A 26,257-nucleotide genomic window follows, 5' to 3' on the forward strand; every position below is an offset into this window, starting at 1 on the left:
GCTTCAACTCTGTTGAAACACTTCTTGTTTCTATGCAGAAATAATTGAAGTAACGTTTACTAATAAATTTCTTTTTTTTTGTATAGACCTGTCACAATTATTACAGTTACAAGAAGAAGTGAGATATTTGGAAAGAGGTACTCGTGGAAATCACACAATCCATACAGTTCATTCAATGTAAAGGTAATCTACACGCCTTTATGTCGGAATAATAATGTTATAGTAACAACCAATCAAAAGACAAATTGTTTCAGAGGAAAATTTTCTTCATCTCCAATTTTTCTTAGTTCTGCTAGTTATAGAAAAATATTATCTAGTTTTTCAAATTTTGCCTCCAGATATTTTTTTTAATGCTAGAGAAGTTTGAAATTTCTTCAAGATAAATATGAAGATCAAGTATTTGCTGGAACAAAAAAAGTAGTTTAGCAATCATTTATCATTCGAAACTCTCTTACACATGAAATTTTAGGGGTTGTGATAGTCGGTCGATGTAATTCAATTGAGAACTAGGAACAAACTTGTCAACCCTCCCCCCCCCCAGAAATAAGAGTGATGTCTTCACATATTTTGAGTTTTCTGTTCTCAAATTGACACCCTGTAGATATTCATTGTATTTATCAACAAAAATATTTTGATATGAAATGATGAACATTTTCTTCGTTGATTTCTATTTCCTGAATATTTGTATTATTCTCAAAGACTGGCAAAATTGTTCAAATGTATTTTTGAATATGTATTAATGTTGAAACGCGCGTTTGCGAGTGTCATTGTGTGTAAAGGTCTCTCAATCAGTGGTATCAGTACAAATCTTGATATACTTTCAATTTTGTTTTTTAATCTATAATAATTAATCAAACACAAATTCATTCCGTTTCAAATTTTTATTTCGCGAAAATATAAATTCTTATAATCGCGATCCATTGTCAGCCTAACAACGTATATACTTATTTTTTATTAAGTTAGAAGCTAAAAATTCGTTAACAGCTTTTGTCAAAGAAAATATTCGTATATTTTTCAGGCTCATGCTCATTTTCTGTAATTTTTATTCATCCACCCGTGGATATAATTCTGAATAACGATATAAAGATTATAGGCAATAGGCAGATGCTTCTCTGTGCCCAGCAGGAGTACAATTGAAATCATATCCTTATTGTTATAATATATAACCTGTGCACACAGTGTTTGCCAAGTGGGCGTAGAATCCCAACCACGGTTGTAGTATTTGCGAAATCAAGTCTATTACACCCTGACAATTAACTACCTACCCGGATATGCCTTTCAGTGCTAATTGTGAATCTTTAGATATCGAAATGTGATAATTTATGAAGATGTTAAAGAATCAAAGTACACAAAGAAAAAGTTTCGTTTTATCGAGATGTCATGAAATTTATGATACAAAAATACCTAATTTATGAATACAGGGTAAGTCATGAGAAATATATTTTTAGTTTATGTACAGACAAACAAGGAAAATATTATGAGGCTACTAAAAACTCCTCTCCTTTAGTGAATTACAGGTTAATTTGTGAAATTGTCCAGAAATTTGATTGACTATAATAATTTTAATTATATATAGTCGCTATTGTAGTTTGATACAGTTTAGCATTTTCTTTAGAATGCCCGAGAGCATATATCCTTTCCATTGGCTATTTATTTAGTTTGAAAATCGAATATTGCGATCGAAAAATTTTTCTAAAGCCGATCCAGGAATTTCTAAGTTCAGCTAATACCAGTCAAATGCTTGATGGTAGTGTATTGCATCATGGAAGAGTTTAAAAAATCAAATTAACTACATTCACCCTATCGATAATTCAAATTTATGAGTACTTTCAGAAATCAACCTGAAAATTGATAAGGGAGAGAAGTTGACACTTTTTATTAGCCACATAACATCTTTCATGACAGACTCTACAAATGTTAGCAAAATTCTTCACGACACACCCTGTATATAATTCAGCCTTGCAGCGTATAAGCTTTGTTTGTTGAATTTCTCATCTGCGTAACTTCAATCATTTCCATAAACATGAATAGTTTGTATTAAAAAATGATCGTTATTTACAACGGACCGTAACCTACTGAAATCTAGTTTGGTTCAATTTAACAATAGGAAAACACAATTTGTCACGAAGTGTAAAGCTTTGAATTAACCGTAATTTCTTATATTTCTGAAAATTCACTGCGACTGTAATTCAAATAGAGTTCATTTTGATAAATCGCACACATTCGTATTCATATTGCGTAAATGAATGTATTTTGAATGTATTCCACAAAGTTTGTACAATGCGCATGGAGTACGTACATCTGATAATATGAGGTGCTCCATCTATGTTATATCTCGAATTTATCCTAACACCTGCTCCATGAAAGTTGATAACGACATCGGTCCTTGTCTCTAAAAAGCAGAGCTTTACCTTAGTGTAGACAACAAATTAATTTGAACCGTTGAGTTTGATTATTCTCCGTGGAAATAAAGATTTTAAAAATAATTGAAAACGTTTTCTATATATTCTAAAATGAAGTATAAAATTCGTAATGCCACATCAATAGACATTAATGATACAACTTGTTGGTATACCGTTATCAATTAATAAATAATTATTGCTACTAGCTTTTACCCGCGGCTTCACTCGCATCGAATCCATTAAATAAGAATCAGAAATCATTATAATAGAAAAGAACTAACTCTGTAGCTATATTAGAACCTGAGATATAGATCTTTGAATGTAGAAAAATTGCCAAAAACCTACAAAAATCCATAACTCCACATTGAATGTCCGCGCCTAGCTCCTCTCCAACTCAACCGATTTAAGTGTTCAAAAACTCAAAAGAAAGAAAGTATTTCAGCGAGTGTTCTTTAATCAAAACGTCTCTATCTTGAATAGAACCTGAGATATTGATGATAGAACGTGTGTATGTAAAAAACTCGCATTTGAGTATAACTTGAGAATGGTGAAAATTAGATGAAATCCGATGGTTGATGGCTGATCTGTGCATCAATACCTTTCATTGAAAAAAAAAATTAAGCAAATCGGTTTGGTAGAACGCCTGAACGGACTCGGAATGGAAATCATCAAATTTTTTAATATATAAGATTTTTTGTTTTGAAATAATACGGAGTCGAGTCAAGTTTATAAATCGAAAACATCGTTATCTGCAATTTATCACGATTAATTACAAAGCAAATATTAACTATGTATGACCTTTTTCGTATCTAACTTCAGAAAACCGGCAAAGGCTTCTCTTTACACGCGTTTCGTTGACAACTAGGGGTAGTTTCTTCCATATATATCCTGTGAGTTTCCGGAATAGGGGTTCCTTTACAACTATGAGAGATAGGAATATTCCATAGAATATTTCACCAGTATGTTTTGATGTGAAATATTTATACATATACATATAGTTCTAAGACTTTCAGTAGGTATAATTCGACTTCCATCGTGTGTCGAAAAATATTGATAGGATTTAACGTTTAATGAAGTGCCTATAATAATATTTTCGTTTGTTATCAAGTATATAAAATGTAAATGGAATCCTCCCATAAATATGCGTTTAGGAATATATTGATACAAAATATCTAGCATACAACTGAATAGTTTTATGAACAAACAGAATAAGTTTTCTTTTCTATTCCTCATTCAGGAAGCAATGTTGGTGATAAGCAATGTTCAAATTTCTACAACAACAACATCAAAATAATGAAACGTTTTATCCATTAAATGATAACACTTACTATTTTGTTCAATAAATATATAGAAATGGACATTGGCCATACTCTTTCAAAATAATAAAAATTCTAGCATTACATAAAAATGGTAACAGAGACTGTCCAAAAAATTATAGACTGATAGCAATTCTACCAACAATAAATAAAGTATTCGAATCTGTTGTCAATAAAAATTGGTAAATTATCTAGAAGTTACTATTTATGAAATTTTAATTGGGATATGGGAACATTATACGACTCAAAGAAAGCTTTTGATTGCGTTCTACAGACTTTATACTCTTTGTGAAGATTTACCGGAAGCTATAGATTTTTCTTTGTATTCTATTCGCGAATGATACGACAACCTCATCAGATGGTGTACAAGTGAGTGATGATACCATGTTAAATCAGTGGTTTCGTGGCTAATAAATTGAAACTCATTGAGAAAAGAACGAAACTACTTCTGTCTATTGTTAACAAATGGACCATTAAATGGGAGCCAGTAAAATTACTGGGTATTCACTTAGATACCAACTTAACTTAGTCAACTTATATTGACCACCTCAAAATTAGCAAACCAAATCCACAGAACATACCCTAAGAAGAAAGGCAAACTTAGTTGTTATTCAGTGGAATTAACATGGAGGATTTTTGATGCCAGTGGTCTCGATGGTACGTGGCAGCACATAACATCTACTGTATTCATTTTTATCCAGTTTCTATTTCGCAGTTTCCTGAATTCACTATAAAAATCATCTTAGAACTGGGACACGCTTATTTGCAAAAGAATAATTACATAAATCTTCAACTAAACCAAGGAAAATTATTAGGAATGATTACAACATCACTTTAAAAATGAAAACTGACAAAATGTGTAACACGTGAATAGATACTAACCAGAAATAAAACAGTATTTTGGTTGAACAGATTGCACGTCATTATAATATAGTACCATTTTGAGTTTTATAAAACAATATTGCTATGAATACAAGCGAGCCAAAAAATATAAAAGTTCGTTAATGTATACATTAAAATACGTTGAAAGGTTTAAGTCGATCTATCCACCAACATTCGTTAAAAGCAATATTAATACTAGAGATAGTAAAATATCCCAGTAACTTAGTAGAAACATGACTAAATTATATCAATTAATTACAGGTGAAATGAGAGGTTGTAGAGACTTATTTTGCACACAAAGCATACGTTTTATCCTTTATAGTCCATCATTTTGTTGTACTTGTACCTTGTCTATGAATATTTCTATGAATTTATAAATTCTTTCGTCACATTATTTAAACCTTCATCTATACACTCAAATGTTCCAATTTCACACATCTTCTTCAATGTCTTTAATTGCTCTTTGTTATTCTTCAAACTGTTTTTAATTTTTGATATTTTGATTGTTGTATTCCGATAACTCGAAACATAACCATTTCCTTAGGTGTTGGATTGTTCTTATTAGTTCCAGCTACAGCTGAAAAACCCGATTTTTGTTTGTCAAAACTACTAATTGCCTTTGTAACAAAGAAGTCTGAAAATTCACTTGAAAACTTCAATAGCTCTTCTATAAATAAAATACCAGATGTATTTTATGTCTTAATAAACACTCGGACTGCGATGATCTTATCAGTGTCTACTATACCTTTTTTTACAGCATATGAATTTGATTGGTTTACTATATAGTCATTAAATTCAGCATAGCTTATAATTCAAATTTATGAAATAGCTATCCAGATAATGATTTTCACACAAGCGATAATTTTGTATTGAGCATTGAATTATACTAAATTTTTCCCTTTTAGAATACACATCAGGAAAGCGGTTGGGAAATTCAAACAAATGATTATTAATCTTGACAATTGACATTGATAGTAATGACACATTTTTATTACACTAGCATCACTATTGGTAAGTAGCAGAGCTAAATTTCTGTTGCTAAAATTTAGATGCAAGTTAACCTTCTATTGGATATGTTTTGTGACCAAATCTCTGAGAATTCCTACTAATTAATATAACTCATTTTTCCACAGTAATATGACATATGGTTAGTGGGGTAACTGCTCATCACTGAATAAAATGTTCGTCGCCATAGAAAACAAATACACAAAAACCAATTTGTTCTGCTGAAACATAAAGATATTCATAATTATTTTACTAAAACTAGGAAGGATGTTATACTTGTAAAATTTACACTCATTTTTTAAATATTTCCAGCAATTTAACATGGATGATATGACGAAATTTCAATTTACTACTTCGAGCAGTGTTTTCTTTAAAAATATTGCTTTCATACCATTAATGAATATGAAGAGGAATTAAAAGCCTAGTCTATACATTCAATTTGTTATATTTTTTGTGATTATTTATAAATTATGTATTATAATTAGATAATTATATCATAATGAATAATACAATGTATTAGATCTATTTACTAAACTGACTTCGAATGTATAGGAATGAGATCAATAAACTAGGTATCCATAAAAAAAGGCTACAGAAAACTAAACCTGTAAACTTAACAAATCATAGAAAAATTAACGCAGTAAAGGGATAAAAGTGAAAATTTTTTGTAGATAAATTTCTATTTTGGAATGTCCAATGAAAATACAACTCGACGTTCAGAAACTATGAATAAAGTCTGATTTACGATTTACGATCCGCAATCAGTTAACACGAGATCTATCTTATATAATAGTGGGCGAAATATTCTATGAGATCTTCTGCTATGTTCATTATACAGAGTATATATTTGAAAAGTAACATATTTCTAAGGTAGGCTCTATTTTTAAACATATGGCAACTATATTTATGAATATATTGGCAATAACAGTACGAATTTTGTTTCTTAGATCACGAAGGCCCTTTGTATGATTCGTCTAAATTTTTCTTTTTCTTCATGTACCATTTTCGTTTTGGCGGTTGGCTATTATCATAGTTAGTTTGACTTTGGAAGCTGCGGTCCTAAATGAGTAAGATGATGTAACGATGAATTATTTTCGCAGGTTCCTAAACCATGATATTCTTCTCCTTCGAATAGATCTCATCTCTAGGTCCTTATTCAGAGCATCCACATTGTTCACATGATCTGTCCTTGATATTCTCAGCATCCTAGGGTCGGCCCACATCTTGAAGGCTTCTGGTCTTTACTCGCAGTATGCGGTAAGGGCCCAAGTTTCAAGAGGACTGGGAATACATAGCACTTGAGCATCCGTTTTCTTAGCTCTAAACTCGCGCTCTCATAGAACCTTCTTGATCTTCCTAAACAATACACGGACTTTCTTAATTCCAATTCTTATTTCTAAACAGTACTCCACGGAGAAGACAATACTTACTTTACTCAGGTAGTCATATCTCTTGACTTTTTACTGAACTGGAAGGCCCATTTCTTTTGAACAGTGATGCAAATTAGAATTTTAGTTTTCTCATAAAAGTATAAAATCGCACACCTGCTACACGTTTTTCCACATTTACCGGCTCCATTTGCCGTTTGGTACGTTGTTCTGTTTGTTGTTCGAGGCCGGTATTACAGGTACATATTCCAATGGGTCGGCTACTTGGATGGGATAAACAATCGATATTAAATTGAACACCACCAGCTTTTTAACGAATGATGTTGGAGACTTATCTATGGAAATCCGGGATGTCTGCAGGCCTCAACCGAATTCCCAGTTGTTAGAGATGAGTTGAATCCGTTGTTTGGGGTGTACCGGTTGAGTCCTTTGCGTGAGATTGAACTCCTAACCTGGCAGCTCAAGAACTACGAATAAAAAAAAGGAGGGAAATGGGAACACGGTTGGAAATTTCTAAAGAAAGAACAAGTAGATAGAACAGATTTGAAAAAAGAGGCTTATGCTCTAGAATATAAAAAAACTGAATCCATGTATTTTTTTTAAATATAACGAAATAGGAATCTATGCGTTTTGTTCGCAAATAAATAGAAAATACGAATTTACATGGAAATTATTATACAAAATTTGCTCAAAATAAAAGGAAATTAAAAAAAATAACTGGAATTTTGTGAGCACTGAATAAAAAGCATTTAAGATATATAAGAAAAACTTGCCAGCGAACATAAAGAATATCACCACAAATTTTACTATATTCACTTTGATTTAAATACTTTGAGAGTGAAGATAGGTAGAGGGCGATTAAGCAACGAAACTGGAGTATTATTGAATACGTCGAATAGAGTGGGAAGTCTATAACAAATTAATTACTTCAAAATTTCGGATGTGAGAATTGAAATAGAAATGACTACTGAGCCACAATCCGTGAGTAAAGGAATATTCAAAATAGTTGTAGAAAAACGTAACTTGCCGAATGGCATGTTACAAACTATCAAATCACTATGTATATGGAAACAAAAATTCTTACGGCATTTTCTACTATATTTCATATAACCAAGTGAATGTCAAAGAGAAATTTGTTATGTTTTCTTTAATTTGTACCTCGTACTCAATTCAGTTTTAAAAATTTATTAAACTGTATATAATTCTCTTGAGCGTGTTTAACCTCAAATATCTCCCAATGGTGTAATTTATCTTGGTTATGCATTTTAAATACTAAACTTAATGAGCATTCTGAATAACCTAAAATATCTTTAATTAGTCCACAGGCGTATATACCCAAAGTTGTAAATATTGATAGATAATTGATAAATGTTATTTCTTCGTATTTGAAATAATAAATTTCAATCATTGATCTTATTTAGATATCATTCACACACACACACACACAGAAATACTCAGGAACATACATTATGTGAAATTGTATAAATCATGTATTTTCTGAGCTCCGTTCCTTTCTTCTGGCATAAGATCACAAAATTTGCTGCATGTTTACGTACTAAATAATTCACTACGTAATTTCACTAATTATTTGTGAAATATAATTTTAACATACTTCTTATGATGGAGAGTATACAAATTTGGATGATTGTCTCGAGAAACGGATAGTAAAATTTGTAAATAAAACTTTTATTCGCTGGTTTGTCTTCTGAAAAGTGTATTACCGTAAACAAACAAGACGCGCCGCTGTTCAAAAACTAATTCCGTTCCTTCTTTATAAAACAACGCGTCCCTATCAAAATTTATTAGAATGTTGGAGAGCAAAGGCGTACGTAGAGTTAGTTTCGAAAAGGTCAGAAAATCCAAGACTTTATTACTTCCACTAAAATTGAAATCAAACTTTCAAATAATACGAAATTTCAGATAACAAACTCAGCTTCTACTTGAATCAATCGAAGATTTATTGAACAACAAAATATGAAGCTACCTACGTAAGGGTTTGTAAGGTGTTGATCAATTCTTAACACGCTTGTATTAGATCTTTCTGGATGTTTGTAACATACTTTTTGACATTGATTCTGATCTACTTTGAACAATCGGATTTTATTTAAATTTTGCACATTTGTCAAGGACTGAAGACAATCCAATAATTCGAACAAATATTTGATTATCGTGATTAGATTCGTCAGGACTCATAAAGTTTGTTTTGTATCCTTTGCATGAGTGTAAATAGAACTACGTGAGCGCGCAGCCCCCATTTTACAAAATCGAGATGCAACCATCAACACATAATAGTGACGGGTTTACATAGCAAACTGAACTAAAAAGCAAAAAATAAATCAAATACAGTTTAAAAACACTGAAAAATAGACTTTAGAGTTGAGAAACACGATTCTAGACTAAGTTATAATAAAAAGTAAACAACAAATTATAATTTAAAAAAATAAAAAAATGCTTTTCGCAAAAATTATACTAAAAAAATCATTATTGGGATGGAAATAAAATTAGTGATAAAAAAATTCGCAATTTTAAACACGATGAAAATAGTGCAAAATCATAGAGTGACATCGAATCCTAAATTTCCATATAACCATTTTGAGCAAGTTGGGTAAATGCGGAAATGAAGATTAAAAGGAAGAGAAAAACTACTTCGTTGGTCATTTTCGGTAACGGACAAATAATTCGGACGATCTAGAACAGAAATCGAAACCAGATCTATAGGTTTACCATCTAAACTATCCTAGATACCCGTATCGCATTTATTTTTCAGTCACTTACGTAAGTTACCTAACGAGAAACACTACGCATTTAAAAGGATTATTGGACGTAACGGTGCTATTTTAAAAAAACAGCTTTTTCTCCTTGATTCGTCTTCTACTGTATGGTCTAGCAACTGTTTATGCATATGAGAGGGAACCAAAAATAAGGTTAAACTAATACTTTTATGAGAGAATTTCTAGTATGGTTGATATATTATTTTCAAAGAATAAGAAATAGCAAATTAAATTTAATTGAGAATAGAATCAGTGTATATTGAAAATGTTAAGTGAATAGTGAGTAATGATAAAAGTAAATTTGTCTAGGTGTAGCTGTTTGGTGGAGAGTAACTGAAAATACTATGCTATAGTTGTTTTTAAAAGCATCGATTTGTAAGTGATTTATCAATTGCTATATTATAGTAAATTTGAAAAAATATGTCAAAAATGCGCGGTAGATAAAGTATTTGATTAACGAAGTAACAATACATACCACTCCATATTTTTTTAGTTATTGTAAATCTCTCCAAATTATTCCCTTAGTTTTTCTCCAATGAATTATTTATATTACTGAGTGAAGATTAGAATGAAAACGTGAAAAGATGTTATACAAAATTTGAGTGTGTCCTATGTAAAAAAATAAGTACGCCATTGCTATGAAATAGCTTATATTCATCCAGTGATTTGTTCACAGGTCCCCAGAATGGTTGAAATACGTGCAGAGTTCAACGAAATCGAAGATGCGATTCTTAAATAGGCATTGTGCCACCCGTCAGCTTCACAATATGACAGCTGCGCAAGCAACTTTCCTTTTTTGCACTCTATTGCAGGCCATTTTTACAGAAGGTAGGAAAATAAAATGAAACGCTTTCTAGTTAGTTAATGAAATTATAATCAAACTATATCTTCTCATAACATTATTTTTTTTCAATCTGGTATTAAGGGGTACATTAACTAAATTATTCGAGTTTGTTTCAAATAACTGCGGGAAATATGAATAATTTCATCACTCTTTCACTGAGGAATTATAATATAAATAAATATGAAATTGTTTTTGATAAATATTATCGCTTATACTAAGAAATGCTTTATTAAATTGATTTTTCTATTATACGTGAAAGTTTAGACGCGCACCGTCACTATAAAAAATAAGATTGCGTCAGATTTAAACATAACGTCTGACGCGAATTCTGGAAACATCGATTCAAGATATGTAAAATGTCGTAGATGTACAAATTGAATTGATTCAAAAGAATGAAATTTTTGTATACAAATCCGCTTTCGATATTTGTGACACGACTTTGAAAAATGTTTTATATCACACATGCAATATTGTTCGATAGAATCAATTTCTTAGTCTCCGATTCTATACGTAGAAGTGGTTGGGTGAGAAAAAGTGATTTTTATCTGTGATATAATGAATGATATCGGTTTTATATTCATTATAATAATATGGTAGTGACATAAATCCATATACAGGGCTCAAAATGTGTCTTTACTATGAAATATGTCTCAATTATTACTGTTGAATAAAATACGGGGCGTTAACAAAATATGTTTCGACAGGAATTTTATTCATTATTCAATACTTTGTGACGAGAATTGTGTCTGAAAGTGATAACATTACTCGAACCAAAATTTCTTCTTCTTAGGTGTAATTTGTTCCCAACAACCGGTAAAGTTTCTACAATGAAATGAACCGGTTTTACCAAAATGATTAAATAGATTTGAAAATATTTGTAATTTGGTTGACTTTAGTCTTGATACAATAATTTACACTATAATACGATCGCAATTTATCTATATACATGCTATTAAGTTGGAATTTCTGAAACCGTTGGCGATATCCATACTGAACATACTGTTTACACCACGACTACACCAACACTCACAATTACACTGTCCGACGCGCATCTCTGAAGTCTCTGAAGACGATAACTCGGTTATCGAAACGCGCGTCAGACATTGCAATTATGAGTGTTGGTGTAGTGATGGTGTAAACAGTGTATTTAGTATATACATGCTATATTATATAATACATATTATATTCGCTTCTCTTCATAGAAACAAATTCAAAAAAATCCAGCCGTAGTCTAATATCTCACAGTGAAAATAATTCATCACCGATTCCTGAATACGAAAACTTGGTTATTGTAAATAGTATGAATGTCGCCAACGGTCCCAAAAATAACGCAACTATGGTACTCCTAAGCATCGAGTACTGGGAGCATGATGTAGCAATGACAGTAATAACAGTTGTGTTTTGGAAATGGAAACACTGGTAAATGTTTTCATGGTTTAATCTTATATTGAACTCTAAATTTCGGCGTTGCGTCATCAACATAGAAAACGTGCCGAATCAATTTGACATGTGACATTTCATGGTTGACTTTGATTATCATAATAATATTCCTTAATGCGTGTTCATTTTGAACTTATTAAAGCGGTAAGAAAAGTAGCGGTAAGAAACATTTCTCAGCATCCGTTGAAAAATGATAATTCCAATCATATTGATGTATCCAGCAAATTAAAGTTCATCTTATTTGTTTAAATATAAATACAATTAGTTATCAGTTATGAAATTTCTTTGTAAAGAGAGCATGCTTTAAGTGAACTGGTGAAACAATTTGAAGGAGGCCCATTGAATATGAAATAATTAGAAATTCTCTGAATGGAACATGTTCACATTTTTACGGCTTGTTGGTTGCCAATACTTCGCCCGTGTAGATACTGCATTGTTCTGGAATTTTGTAACTGTAGTCAGATTTATGCAGTGAAATTTTTAATTATATTACTTTTGATTTATTATATTTCTAAATCTGCGGAATGAGATTGACAAAGGGAATAAAATGAAGAGCAGCAGTTAATATATATTTTATAATGATTTTCAAGTCACTTTTGATAGAGTTAGACATATAGTATATATTGCTTAGTTCTCTTAGCATATTTTTTGTAAAATAATCGTACAACTTCTCACAAAAATGACAGCAAATTATACTCTGACAAATGCTCGCTTTCTTCACACATTTTCTATGGAATATACCGCATGTTTTAGGAAACAACATAAAACGTATTAATGAAAAAACTGATTTGAATACTCTTAGTGTAATATATGCATATCATTTAGATGTTGGAAAAACAAATTATAAAAAAAAATCAACTTCATCAGAATCGATCTAACCTTACTAACATTCATAACGACCCAACCCAGTTTAACCAATGAAAATTAAGTTATTCACAATCTAACTTTTAAGACGATTCTTCAATGGTCTAACCAATGAAAATTTTATATTCAAGTCACGTGGTAATTTGAATATTGATTTTTGAATGGAATGAATTTAATGCTTCTTAAAAGAGAAGATTTCAGGACACCAAAACTCTCGATTAATTAATGTAAGGAATTATTAAGATTGTTATACTTTTATACATATTTTCACATTGTACTTTGACCATAATTTCAGTCCACTATGAAGAATGAAGAAATATTCGAAAGTTGGAAATATATGTTAAAATAGTACCCTTTGGTATATAGTGGAGTGCGATTTTGTACCCAAAGGAAAAATCTAACATTGGTCTCGTTACAACCAACGTTTCACTTTTACCCCAACTTGAATTTGCCTCTAATCCTAACTTGGAAACTCTCGACTTCGAAGCCAAGCACACACCGTCCATGAGCACCACAACGATTTCCAAGGGGGGTGTAGTAATCCTCTAACAATTCCCTTTCCACTCCAGTCAACTAAAGGGTAACAGATACTTCTCTTATCCTTGTTGACAGCAAATACCTTTCCATTTTCGGGAAAGAAATATAAAGCATGTGTTCATCCGATCCTGGCGATAGAATATCATAGGGGTAATTTTTATTAAAGTGAAAAAAGACGGAATTTCACAATATAACATCTGGTGACATCTAGAGATCACCAGAAAACGTGGAAAAAAATTCTCTTATTACATACTTTTCCTTTATAAAACTTCCATTGTGGTCAGCATACTTTTTCTGATGAAATGATTCAGAAACGATCAAAAACTGGTTTAATTTTTTATTGAGTTTTGATAAAGCCTTATCTTCGTGCCCAAGCTATTGGTTACAATGAAGAGAATTTATTTGTAGATAAAAATTATTTCTACAATCCTTTTAGTAATGTTTTGTTGAAAACAATTATGTTGCACCAGAACAAAGTAAAACACTTCCACCATCTCGAACTTTTTCTATGGATACTGCCCTCCGCAGAAACGTGCTTTTAACTGATTATTACTAGGTCTGCAGCTTGCTGTATGTGTATTAAAATATGTATTAAAACTTATTCTGTATATACACTGACAACTACTGTTTCTTATTTATTCACATACAGCTTAGCGACATCTGATTGACTGATGAATACCCAATCAAAATATGTTTTTTCGCATTTAACAAGTAGGAACTACAGAATCATCCAACGCACATATCGGTTTACAAATAACAATACAAAGGACAGGTACAAATTAATTATCATAGTTTCAATGATTTGTTGGAATTTATCATCACAATTCGAGTTGTTTCGTGTTATATACATATTACATGCAGAATAACGGAATATTTTGTTAATAAATCATATTTTACCCAAATATGATCAATTTCCCAATAAACTAGTTGCCATAAATTGATGGAAACTTCTTTCAGTTGTGTATTTACGTGGTTGAATGAATAGAATTATAAAATATCAAAAATAAAACATTACAAGTCGAATAGTGGGATATTTATTAATCACAAATGATATCATTTTCAAACTATGACTGTAACGATCTGCATTTATGGTTTGGCCACGCTCCAGATAGTCGATCAGGATTTTAGTGTGAATGTCTGATGTGGGATACTATATTGTCCACCAAAATTGAATCACGGCTCACATTTCTACACAAGATACATTTTCTAATCGTATTGCATTTCAATCATCATAAACTATCTGGAAAACATTATTTCTCACCAGCTATAAGACAAGTATGATGTTCTTCTTCTTAAATGATTAATTCCTTTCAACATACTTATCGGTTTGATTAATTTGATACTGTATGAGTGAGTACTTCTCATTTATATCAAGCAAATTAAGTGTTTCAATTTTTGAATGCTTGATTCTTCTGATTAACTGGAACAATACCAGTAAATTGAAAATTTATAGATGTTATTTGTACTTTCCTTATATTATTTATATGCAGCATAATGACGAAATAACGCGATTGCTTTTCTATTATTTATATATAATATAAATATTCTTCTCATTATTTCAAGGAGGACTGGATCAACTTTTTCCATCATTGGAAGGTGTAAAAAACTAATCTTATATCTCGAAAACGATACATATTAGCTATACTAGCTATAGATAAACAGTGCTGAAAGTCTTCTTCTGAGCTCTGTCTTTTAAAGCTTCATCGAACTCAAATCTTGTTCATTTCAATAAAGACAATGGATAGAAGTTGTAGGGCATATCCGTCGAATAAGGCAGATGGTTTAATACTGAGATACTAAATTTGGCTAGAAAACCAGCTTGGAACATGATTATGTTTTTGATAAATTTTGGGTCATTTTCAATTGCATTAAGATCAACCGAAGATCATATTGATCAAGTTACAGATTTTCTTGATATTGTCATTCACTTGTTAGCTGCAAAGGCGATCTGGTATTCTCGGATAACTTGAAAAAGTGTCAAGTACTCACAAACACATACAAATAATTAACGTACAACTTTTTTAATAAATTATGAGTTTCATCTGCAGTGTTTCCAAGTTTCACATAAGATTTTACAGCAATTGGTGCTTTTCTACTACACGAAATATTTTCGGGTTAAACAAAGAAAGAATTCTGCTGCAACAGGCACTGAATTCGTGGTATAAAATTTCACATACCTCGTAGATACAAGTTACTCTTTTCTCCGATTATATCATTTAGTAAAAATAATTCCTCTAGTGGAAGAAACTAGTGAAAAAGTAGTTTTAATTACTGTAATTAAAAAAAAAGGTTTTACTGTTTCCATTGTTGTTATTCAAGAGAAAATATCACTGTTTTCCAATTGTTATAACCTAACAATTCTAAAAACTCACTTATTTGAAAAATCCACTGATATTTTAAATTGAAACACACAATCGTGGTCTACCTTTGCGAAGAATTTGAGTTATTCAATTAATTAAGGTCTTGTACACGTAAATACTACTATCAGTTGCTTTAATTATAAATTCAATTAGTTTTCCTGCCAAGTCTTGAAACGTTGCAATTTAATTAGTACTTGCCACATAATATAACTGAAATAAATTTTTAAATTAAATTTGGCAAAATAATACTGAGTAAATGAAATGGAATCAGTCATTTTCCATCCACCTCAGTTGTAGCGTATTTTTTTTTGTTCAGTACTCATAATGTATCTCAATTCGTGTATCAATCACTACATAATAAAAAACAGTATGGTGTTTCAATTATAAGAAACATCTTAAATCCCTGGAAAGTATACTGATGTTCACTGAAAAAGCACACACTTACATTTTGCTTGCGTAGATCAGAGTTCCTACTTAATGTCACTGTCATTGTCAGTGACAGATTATTCAATAATTAACTTATAACAGAAAACTTATAACAGAAATCTGCTATTATTGCCATATTGGAAGACGACTAGTCTATCAGAAAACTAGTAACTCATCTAGGTCTTAATGCGAGTACCGTGGCCAGAGTGAGGAAGTGATAAGAACAAAACAGGACCCTGCGCAAAACATCCCTTTGAATCGCCTGCAAATGCTGTGTATGCAACAGAATTTCTAGGAGCATGGCATGTAGACGAATTAAAGCTTCGGATTTGAAAATCTGTGCAAGTGCTAGGAAAACATTGCTTTCACATGAATATCAGCAATCCAGAGTTGTGTTTGTAATTAGTTACATATGTATTGTGATTTTTGCTGAAAAAATTTTGAAGTAGAACAAGGACGGACGTATTCACATTTACAGACCACCAAATTCAAGTTTTGAAGAGCAATAGTAATAAGTTCGGCAAATTTTAGTACATGTTTAAGATTGGATGAGTATAGATGGGCCTGGCGTTTGTTGGAGAATTGGTGTAAGGTTCAACACTTATTCTAGACAACATTATGTTGCCATCGGTGAATCAAACTTATGACGGTAACGATTTAATTTACCAACATGATGTCTGTCCTTTCCATTCCGCTCCCATAATTGAGCAATGTTTTCGACAAAACAATATTGAGACTTTACCGTGGCCGACAAATAGTCCTGATATGAATCCCATTAAAAATTGATAGGAGTGGTTGGTAATAATATTTACAAAAAGGATTTTTATCTCAGGAATCAAGAAGAGCTTTGGAAAACCATTGAAAAAGGATGAGAAGTCCTTAATTTAAATGGAAATATTTGTCGGAACCTAATTCACTCTATGCCAAGATTAGAAAAAATGATTGAAAAGAATTGAGCTCTCATTGATTGTTCACCTATTCAATTATCTATTGTCAAATATGTTGATCATTTGTTCTGTTATCTAGCATCACTATAAGGATTACTTCTATTCTGTCTTTTCAACTTTTATTATGGATTCTTTTAAAAGTGACTCACTTACCTGTAATATAACAGGTCAAGGGAAGGTATCTTAATCTTTCCAGTATAGGAGACGGATCTATCCGCCAAATCATTGCCGGAGTTTTCACTGAAATCAGACCGGAAAGCAACCGAATTTGCTGTTCTAGTATAGTCCAATACGATTTGTTTCAATGCTTTGATTCTGTAGCTCTGTTTGATTATATCATTGGAATACTTTATCGTTTCACCTTCTATGTTTCATTGTAGATCACTATCAGCATTTTACCTGATCCCAAAGAACACAGTTTTTGACCAGGTGATCATATCAACTCAAGCTCTTCTAGGTCGAAAGATGGAGTGAAAAGAGTATTTTTTCTAATATATACAATGGTAAAAATTATTTTTAGTATTGGCAAATGATTGAATTTATTGTGCTTTACTCGTCTTTGAAAAAAGAAAGATACTCTGCTGTAATTCTCAAGAATACCTTGACACAAATGGATTTGAAGCGTGAGGATTTACCCGAGTCGGCTGGATTGAAAGGGTTAATAATTGTTATATAGTGAAAATTTCTTTGTAAATACTTCCCTAATATCTTAGTATTCGTAGATGTGGCAACAAATGACGAGTAAATTTATACAGATGAAAAATTGCAAAAATCTATCATGTATTTCAATGAACAGAAGTGTAAATTCACTTCAGGGAGATTTGCTTCAGAAGACGTGTTCAATTTCTGCACATATTCCAATCGAAGGTCCTACGAATTATTGTACATGCTCCATGGTTTGTGCCAAACTTTGTCATAACTCGTGACCATCATGTGCCAACGGTTAAAGCGGAAATAAAAAACTTATATAAAAATAGGTTAGAACAGACTGGTTTCTAACCTAATGGTGCAACCAACAGTTCAACGTAGACTCAAAAAGCATATTCCTTACGACCTAATTAGTAGGTTTTAACGAGTGTGTGTTCCTAATAGCCAAACCTAATCGATTTAGTTATTAATTATAGCTATAATAGAAAGTAATCAGTGGATTTCTCTCGACCATCTCAATTTTTATTGTATTTCACATATTCTCACATAATTTGCTTACTGTAATAATTATTATAGATTGCAAATAAAGTGGGCAGTTGGAAAAAATTTCTGAGCATCTCTTGACTGATTCATCAGTTATTTTTTTTATTAACTAGTATTGGAAACATCCCTAACAGTTTTTTTGATCACTCTTGTTTACTATGCAATTTTACTAAGTTACTTAGTAATAAAAATCTTATATAAATAGGAGAAATTCTCCAGATTAGAAATTTTAGATCGTCGTACCCGGTAAAAGATAATAATGGTGCAGTCCCAAAAGCTGAATAAACAATGTGGGAAGACAGCGAAGCACGAATTTTATGTAAATGTCCATATTCAAATATTAGCTCCTCTAATTAACTCTGACCTAAAAGCTATAAAAAATTAGGACTCCACATGTAAGGCAATTATACAGCTGTGTATGATACGAATGGAAATTTGTTCGCTTTCACTAATTTTTAAACCAAATCTGAGTATCTATGACCACCAGAATAACTAATTCGTATAATAAATGTTATTTTTGTGTACTTTCTCTTCTAAGTGCGTAATTTTTAAGATTATTGAATTCAAATTCAGTTTCTTGATATTAACGAGTATTTGAATAGTGTTTCTACATTCATGCGACAAAATTCAGGATGTATGAAGTTAACATGGGTCTTTTCCATAACACATTTCCTCAGCCTACATCTTTCCAAGATATCACCCTTAAAGATGGTGAATAATATTGAGTTTTCATTTTTTGGTTCTAAAATTTCTGTAATACTAGAAACAAGGAATTATGTAATGTCCGTCGACTTTCAAAGGGTATTGTTTCAGTATTCCTGTTATATTATATGGAGTGGAATGGAAATATATAGAAAAGTAAAGATGTAGAATGTAATACGATTCATAATAAATGCTGGAAATGACCACCTCTACATTATTTTTAATTACAAAGTTTCAGAATAGTAGGCTGTAGTCACTTTGATCTCAAACACTATTGTTGATAGTTACCAATCGACGTTTACTTCTAAGTTTGTAGGTTGTTATTTTTGCGTTATCTCTATATTGTAACATGTATACAAACGCTGAAATGGCCGACATGCATTTTGTGTATGATATGGCTGATTGTCATTCTCGACCAGCTAAACGTCTTTATGCTGAAAAATATCTGCAACGAATGACACCTCATCATTTCGTATTTGCACATATTCACAACCGCTTTTCTAAAATTGGAATGTTAAAAAGAAATTCAACCAACATTGGTCGTTTCCGAATAGATAGAAACGTAATGGCAGAACAAGTAATTTTAGATGAACTTGATGTACACCCGGAAACAAGCACTAGAAATATTGTTAACACCCCAAATAACCAACAGGTTGAATCTCTTTTACCTATAGATGTTTCTCAATGAGCTAGATTTTGTGAATAGTTAACACAAGAAATGTGACAAAATTCTTGATTTTTCAAAAGTACCCATCTATCATAAAATTTCACAATAATCACGTATGAGCAGACGAGAACCTCCATGAGAATATAGAGCACCATTTTCAAAATGTTTTCTCTGTGAAAGTATGGTTGATATTATAAGGGATAACTTAATTGGACCATATTTTCTGCCTCATCCATTAAATGGAAATTCTCACACCAGTTTTCTCGAAAATGATCTCCCGTAACTACTCGAAGACATCGCAAGCAATATCAGACAAAACATATAGTTCATGCACGATGATGCTCCAGTACACTTCAGTCGGACTGCTAGGCGACATTTAGATGCAAGATATACCATCCGTTGGATTGGTCGAGGAGAGCCTCAGCATTGGCCTCCTCGATCTCTAAAGTTAGATCCTTATGAGTTCTGTTTATGAGATTACCTTAAATCATTAGTATTCACGACAACCAGAGTTGATATGAACAATTTGAAGAATCGTAGCGTGTGACAACAAAAGAAATGCTCATCAAATCTTTGAACGTGTACGGCAATCCATGACTCGTAAGGTTCATATATTTTGACTATAGGTGGTTAATTCCAGCATTTATTATGAATCATATTACTTTTTACATCTTTACTGTTATCCACTCAATTTATTAAAAAAAAAATACAAATCATGGTATTCATTTTATTCTCTTCAGCTATTGGTTTTTTGGAAAAAAAGGTTTAATTATACAAAATATTTTTAAATGAAACAATAATTTCGTCTTGAAAAAAAGGTTGGAGGTATAGAGGTTCAGTAAGGGTCGTTTACAAGTGCACGAAAATAACAGAATTGCCAGTTTCTAGTTTTGTTGAAATTGTTGAAAAAAATTCTCAATTTTTATCACCGCCTATTAAGGGTGATATTTCGGAAAGGGGTGGGTGGCTTAAATTCATACGAGCAATCACATTCTAAATTTTGTTGCGTAAATTTAGAAACATCCTGTTTATCGTGATTTTGTCATTTTGCGAAACTCATTATTTTGTTCCATATACATTTCTTTAATATTTTACGTCTCCTTTTATTTCATAATTCTTACTTTGTTTTTGTTATTAAATCGTTTTGAATTTAGGTCTCATTTGATTGAAGACTAGTTTTTAAAACAGCCTTTTAACATAAAGGTGTACGACTTTCCTATTTTTTCTTTTCGTTAATCAACTTGTCCCATTATCTATCATTTTTTGTTATAGGTCTTATTTGGTGCCTTATTTTCCTCTTCTTTCCAATATTGCTGCTACTTCTTGGATCTACCTCTCTTTCGTATGTTTCATATAGCTTCAATTTGTCTCTTATTTGTCATCTCAGCCATTTGCCCAAGCTGTCTTTAGTTCTGTTTTTCAGTACCCACATATTAATATTGGGCGCTATACTTTTTTGTATATCGTTATTTTGGTTTTTCTACCGATTGTTTTTGCCTTTGAATGACCTTGGGAGTGTATGATAAAGTTTAAAGTCACTGGAGATTTCTCCATTTATTTTCGCGTCGTCCTTCCCTCCCCTGTGTATTATTTCCCTCCTCTGTGTATTATCACCGAACAATTTTAAATCATTCCGACTCCCTCCATTATCCCATTCTATTACTATATTCTTCTACACACAATTGTCAATATTAACCAGATTTTTGTCCTGTAGTTCTTTTTCCCATATCTTGGTTGTTATTAATGAAGCCTCATTCCGAAAATTGTACTCGGTTTATCCTATAGTATGTACTCAATTCTTTTTTTTATATTATCTTTAGTATTATATCATCCATGACTATTAAAAACAAGAGAAAGCTCATTCCCCCTCCTTGTCTTGGTTCATATTCTAATAAAAAAGCATTGAGAAATTGTTTTTGATGACGTAACCCTTGTTATTAGCCAACAGACTTTTGAATGTGTTTATCAGTTTTTGGGTATTTCTTTGGTTTAGGCTATACAAAAATGTGTTTTTTGTCTTATTACTCGACAAAACTCATTAAGTCCTACATGTAATTGTTTTTTAATAGTGGTAGCGCATTTTTGCTTGGTCTTATGTGTTTTGTGTGATTATAAGCATCGGTTGTTAATTTGATATCATACGTAGAACACATGTACAATTTATTTCGATATTCACATGTTTTGTAATTTAAAATACCGTGCATATGCAAAATTTATATAATTATTATTAAATTAAGTAAGGTAAATCAATTTCTAATTTTTTTTCGTAAAACGTTCAAAAATCTTAAAATGAAGAACAACTTACTTATTTGATAAGTTACTAAAGACAATAACAAATTCAACAATTCCGTTAAAGTGATCTTCAACGTTTTATTTACTTCACTTGTGGGTATTTCTAATTAATCTAATGGGATGTTTGGTTGGGGTTGGGGCTACGTATGTCCCCAGAATGACTGGAAAACATTTATCGTGATCTCCAAAAATAGCAAAGAATCTGGGAGATAAAGGACTATTTGTCAACCCAAACTCTTCAAACATATTTTATTACGGAGAACTCACAGAATACATATAGGATTGGAAATAAGGGAATTTTTTAATTTGAAATGTTACAGGGACAACAACACTCTTATTGATTGAAAAATTCTTATTAGAAGTAGGAGGTATTGTGGAAATCTATTAGGTGAACATATCAGAATGATTCAAAACAATAATATTCCTCATCATATTACATGTCAATGAAATACTGAAGCCTGTCAATCGCTCTGAATTGTGGCGGATATTATTTTAATATGGTTTTTATTCCGACATTGATGTCCAACACCTTTTTCTCACTTTGGATGTGATAGTTTCCGTTATATTTCTCAATATATCATTTTTTGTCATATATATATATATATATATATATATATATACAAAATAAATTCTCTCAGCTAGTGAAAATTTGGTTTTCGTTTGGTTGAGCTAGACATTTACCTAATGAGATCTTAGTAAGATTCCTCCACGATGAATATAAGTATAATTCAAAATATAGAATTTTTTATTCTTATACACAGTTTGCTGAAAAATATTTATTTTACTCCGATGCTGATATTATATCATTAAAACATAACCGAGGACGGAAACCTCAACAATTATCAAATGATACATAGGAATTGATAACAAAATACACATATTTATACCTTCAAGATATATTGGGAGAACTATTATGAAAGGCTTTTGAATTTTCGCTCTCTTATCAAAAGAGGTTTAAGAAGCATAAAATTTCTGTTTTGTCACATCATAATAAAGTGCTAATCATGATTAATATTCATAGGAAGATATTAGTGGGACCATTTTTCCCCAGCCTACTAATGTGGACTATGATTTAACTCTTTAACTTCTCAAAGGGTAACCTGAGGCACAAAGTACATTAGAAAGAAACCTTATAATATGTTAACGATTCGAAGAGAATAATCTTAGAAACACGCCACAATTGTTTGAATCTTAATGGCGATTATGTCGAATAATATATAACAGGGCTTCTTAAACTGTTGGTCGCGACCCCCAAGGGGGTCGCGAGACTACTGAAAAAGGGTCGCAAAGATCTGATACTTTTCAATCATTATAAATAAAAATTTAAAATTAGTATACACACTACGTACAAATAAATACTAAATAAATACAAATAAAAATCATACAAAATACTATTGTAGTTTTATTATAACTATTTTTTGAAAAAAGTGGCAATGCAAAACTGTTATGTAGAGCCTTTAAATGAAAATATGGAAGTGGCATTTAAAATAATAAATACAACGCGCTCCTCGATTTTCAACTGAACGTTGAAGCTTGAAGGGGGTCGCTATATAAAAAAGTTTAAAAAGCCCTGATATATAACATCACTCAATAGGTCGTGCGACTAACTAAGGAAAACACATTTTTGGCCAATAATCGATTTCATTCATCAATGTAATCTCCTCAAAATCAATACAATCATTCCAACGCTCCTCTAACTTCTCGATGTCGTCCTTGTTGAAGGATTTGTCTTTTGCTTCAAAATAGGCTTCAGTTTCTGCAATTGCTTCTTTATTTGAGCTAAATTCCTTATCGGCAAAAATTCGTTTGAGATCAACAAATAGCCAGTAGTCACTGGGGGCCAGATCTGGACTATACGGTCGATAAAGAAGATGAGGAAGAAAATCAAACTGTAATTCGTAATTTAACCATTGTTGCCATCGACTTCTGAATCTGTGCATTGTCTTGGTGGAACAGTGGTTTTTTCTTCGACATATAAGACCGTTTTTCATTGAATTTGCTTTCAACGGAGTAATAACTAGTTCAGCTTTTGTATTGGTTGGGCAAAGAACTTTAAGATAAAAGTTGTGTCAAATAACGATTACCAATTTTTTCTATGTTTACAAATTTACTGAAGACGTTCACTATTGATGGCTGCCGAACAAATACTAAATAACTTGGCGTCTGCAAACTTGAAACATATGCTGTATAGATTGTGTTCTTTCTAATAAAGTGGTATTTTTCAAGCAACTACCGCCACCTCTAGGTCAGGCCAAGTACTTCTGGAACCATCCTCGTATAGGCAGGGTACTTTTCGTGAGACACCTATTCTCCGTGAAGAATCAAGTATTTATTTCTTTTGTTTCCAGTAAAAAAATCCCACCGAATTCAGAAATGTGGCATGTTTTTAATGAGTTTCAAAGTTTTATATTAATTATCATATAATTCAATCTGTTATTATGTTTATAATCACTTTCTATTTAGTGTCGATCTCATTTCTATCGGATTAGGTTGTCTCGTAATTACTTTAATATTGTGGCTCTGTTTTCGTTTATTGTTTAGTGGTTTAAATTTGGGATCCAAAGACACCAGTGAATGAAACTTTTTAATGGGATATCTTGTGAATTTTTGGATTGGTCTAAATTCTCCTGAAAAGAATACATAGTAATTGCTGAAATTTGTTATAACTATGTACTAAAATAAAAAAAAACTGGCATCGTAAAAGTAATGTTAGGAAATAGCAATAGATAAATTCAATAAATATCATTTGTTGGTTGTGATAAATGAAATTATTTATGGTAAATAAGGGGAAGTAACAAAGAGCACAATCCGATAATACATACATCTTTCATTTAAGTAAGATAGAGCGTAGAAATCAAATAAATCAGAGTATAATTACGAAAAATATGTCAGTGAATACATTTTTTAAAACATTTAATTCATTTTTTGGAATATTCTGGATTTAGTAATCAAATAGCAGTTATCACTTGTTTAGTAAGAAGCTGTATGAAATATCTGATGATACAACGAAAATATGGACTAACTGAGACAGTTTTGGTATTGATTTTCTTTCTCATGACAACATTTGAAAAAGAAGAAGAAAATATTTCATTGTCGAAATAACGATATTACCTTTAGAAATATATATTGTAAAAATGTTTATATGTAATATAGCTCACATGTATGCATTTTCTAAACAAAACAAATTCAATGTGAATAAAGTAGATAATAAGATTGAATATGCAGCAATGTGCGATTAATTTGTATTAAAAATAAACATTAACATTAAACCAGTATGTAGAATGCTCAGCATTAAACATTAGTATTAGAATACAAGTAGTTTCCAACGTAGAAAGTGCTTTCCAGTAAATATCTTTGCGGCACTCCTTATTCAAGCTGCTTTCCAGAAGACATCGTTGTATCAACCCTTACAAGCTGACTTAAACCATACGAGAGGTGTTCACCTGAAACCATAGAACTGCAATTTGTTAATTGAAATAATATGATTCACACGATCGAAAGCCTTAGAAAAATCACAGGAAGTTGTTGTAGTGGGGTGATGGTTGTTACTGCTGAGGTAAATAGTATTTGGTAGGAAGAATATAGCATTATTTATGTATTTTGTAATTGGTCCAAGTCCAAATTAATGGGTAGTAAGTATTTTATAATTGAACAGAAATAGTTCGATATTTGATCTTCACTCCTTTCACTATTTGATCTTTCACTCCAGGTAGGTAATTATTTCGTCTCAAGGCAATTTGGAAAAGTACCATTTAGAAATGTTTATTAAAATGGTAAGGTGAATTAATATGCATTCCGGTCAGAATTAAAATACTTTTGACGTTAGGAAGTTTACATGGGTATGATCATATTTCACTCAATATAATCATACGCGACATCCTTACCCAAATTTAATACATTAGGTGTGAGATGTGGTTACTAATAATTTAGTTTTCTGTGTATTTTCCAAAAGAAACCAATCAAATATCAGTTGCTGTATGAAGGTGAGTGTGTGTCAGAAACACGTTTTTTGGAAAGGCGAAATAAGAACGTAAAACAGTAGTAAACAACCCACATGAAGTAGCTCTTGATACCACATCTATTTACGCACGTTGATAACATCTGACCGGTGCAAATGAGGTGCCAAATTTCTCACCTATGAAAGTATTTGATAAAGCAAAAGCTGAATGAGTCCGATAATCACTGGAAATGAGTCAGTGGACAGAAATGGGTGGAAACGTCCA

At 31.5% G+C, this 26,257-nt stretch overlaps 1 protein-coding gene across 1 annotated transcript in view; it reads left to right on the plus strand.

Moving 5' to 3' along the window:
- The window catches only part of LOC130450939 (lachesin-like), a 214,605-nt gene that overhangs the window by 69,458 nt on the left and 118,890 nt on the right, over positions 1 to 26,257 (plus strand). Inside the window, exon 3 of the mRNA XM_056789689.1 lies at positions 10,441 to 10,592. Coding sequence (XP_056645667.1) covers positions 10,487 to 10,592 — 106 coding nt within the window. The 5' untranslated portion in view covers positions 10,441 to 10,486. The remainder of the gene's footprint in view (positions 1 to 10,440; positions 10,593 to 26,257) is intronic.

This window comes from Diorhabda sublineata, chromosome X (assembly GCF_026230105.1).
Source record: "Diorhabda sublineata isolate icDioSubl1.1 chromosome X, icDioSubl1.1, whole genome shotgun sequence".
NCBI lineage: Eukaryota > Metazoa > Arthropoda > Insecta > Coleoptera > Chrysomelidae > Diorhabda > Diorhabda sublineata.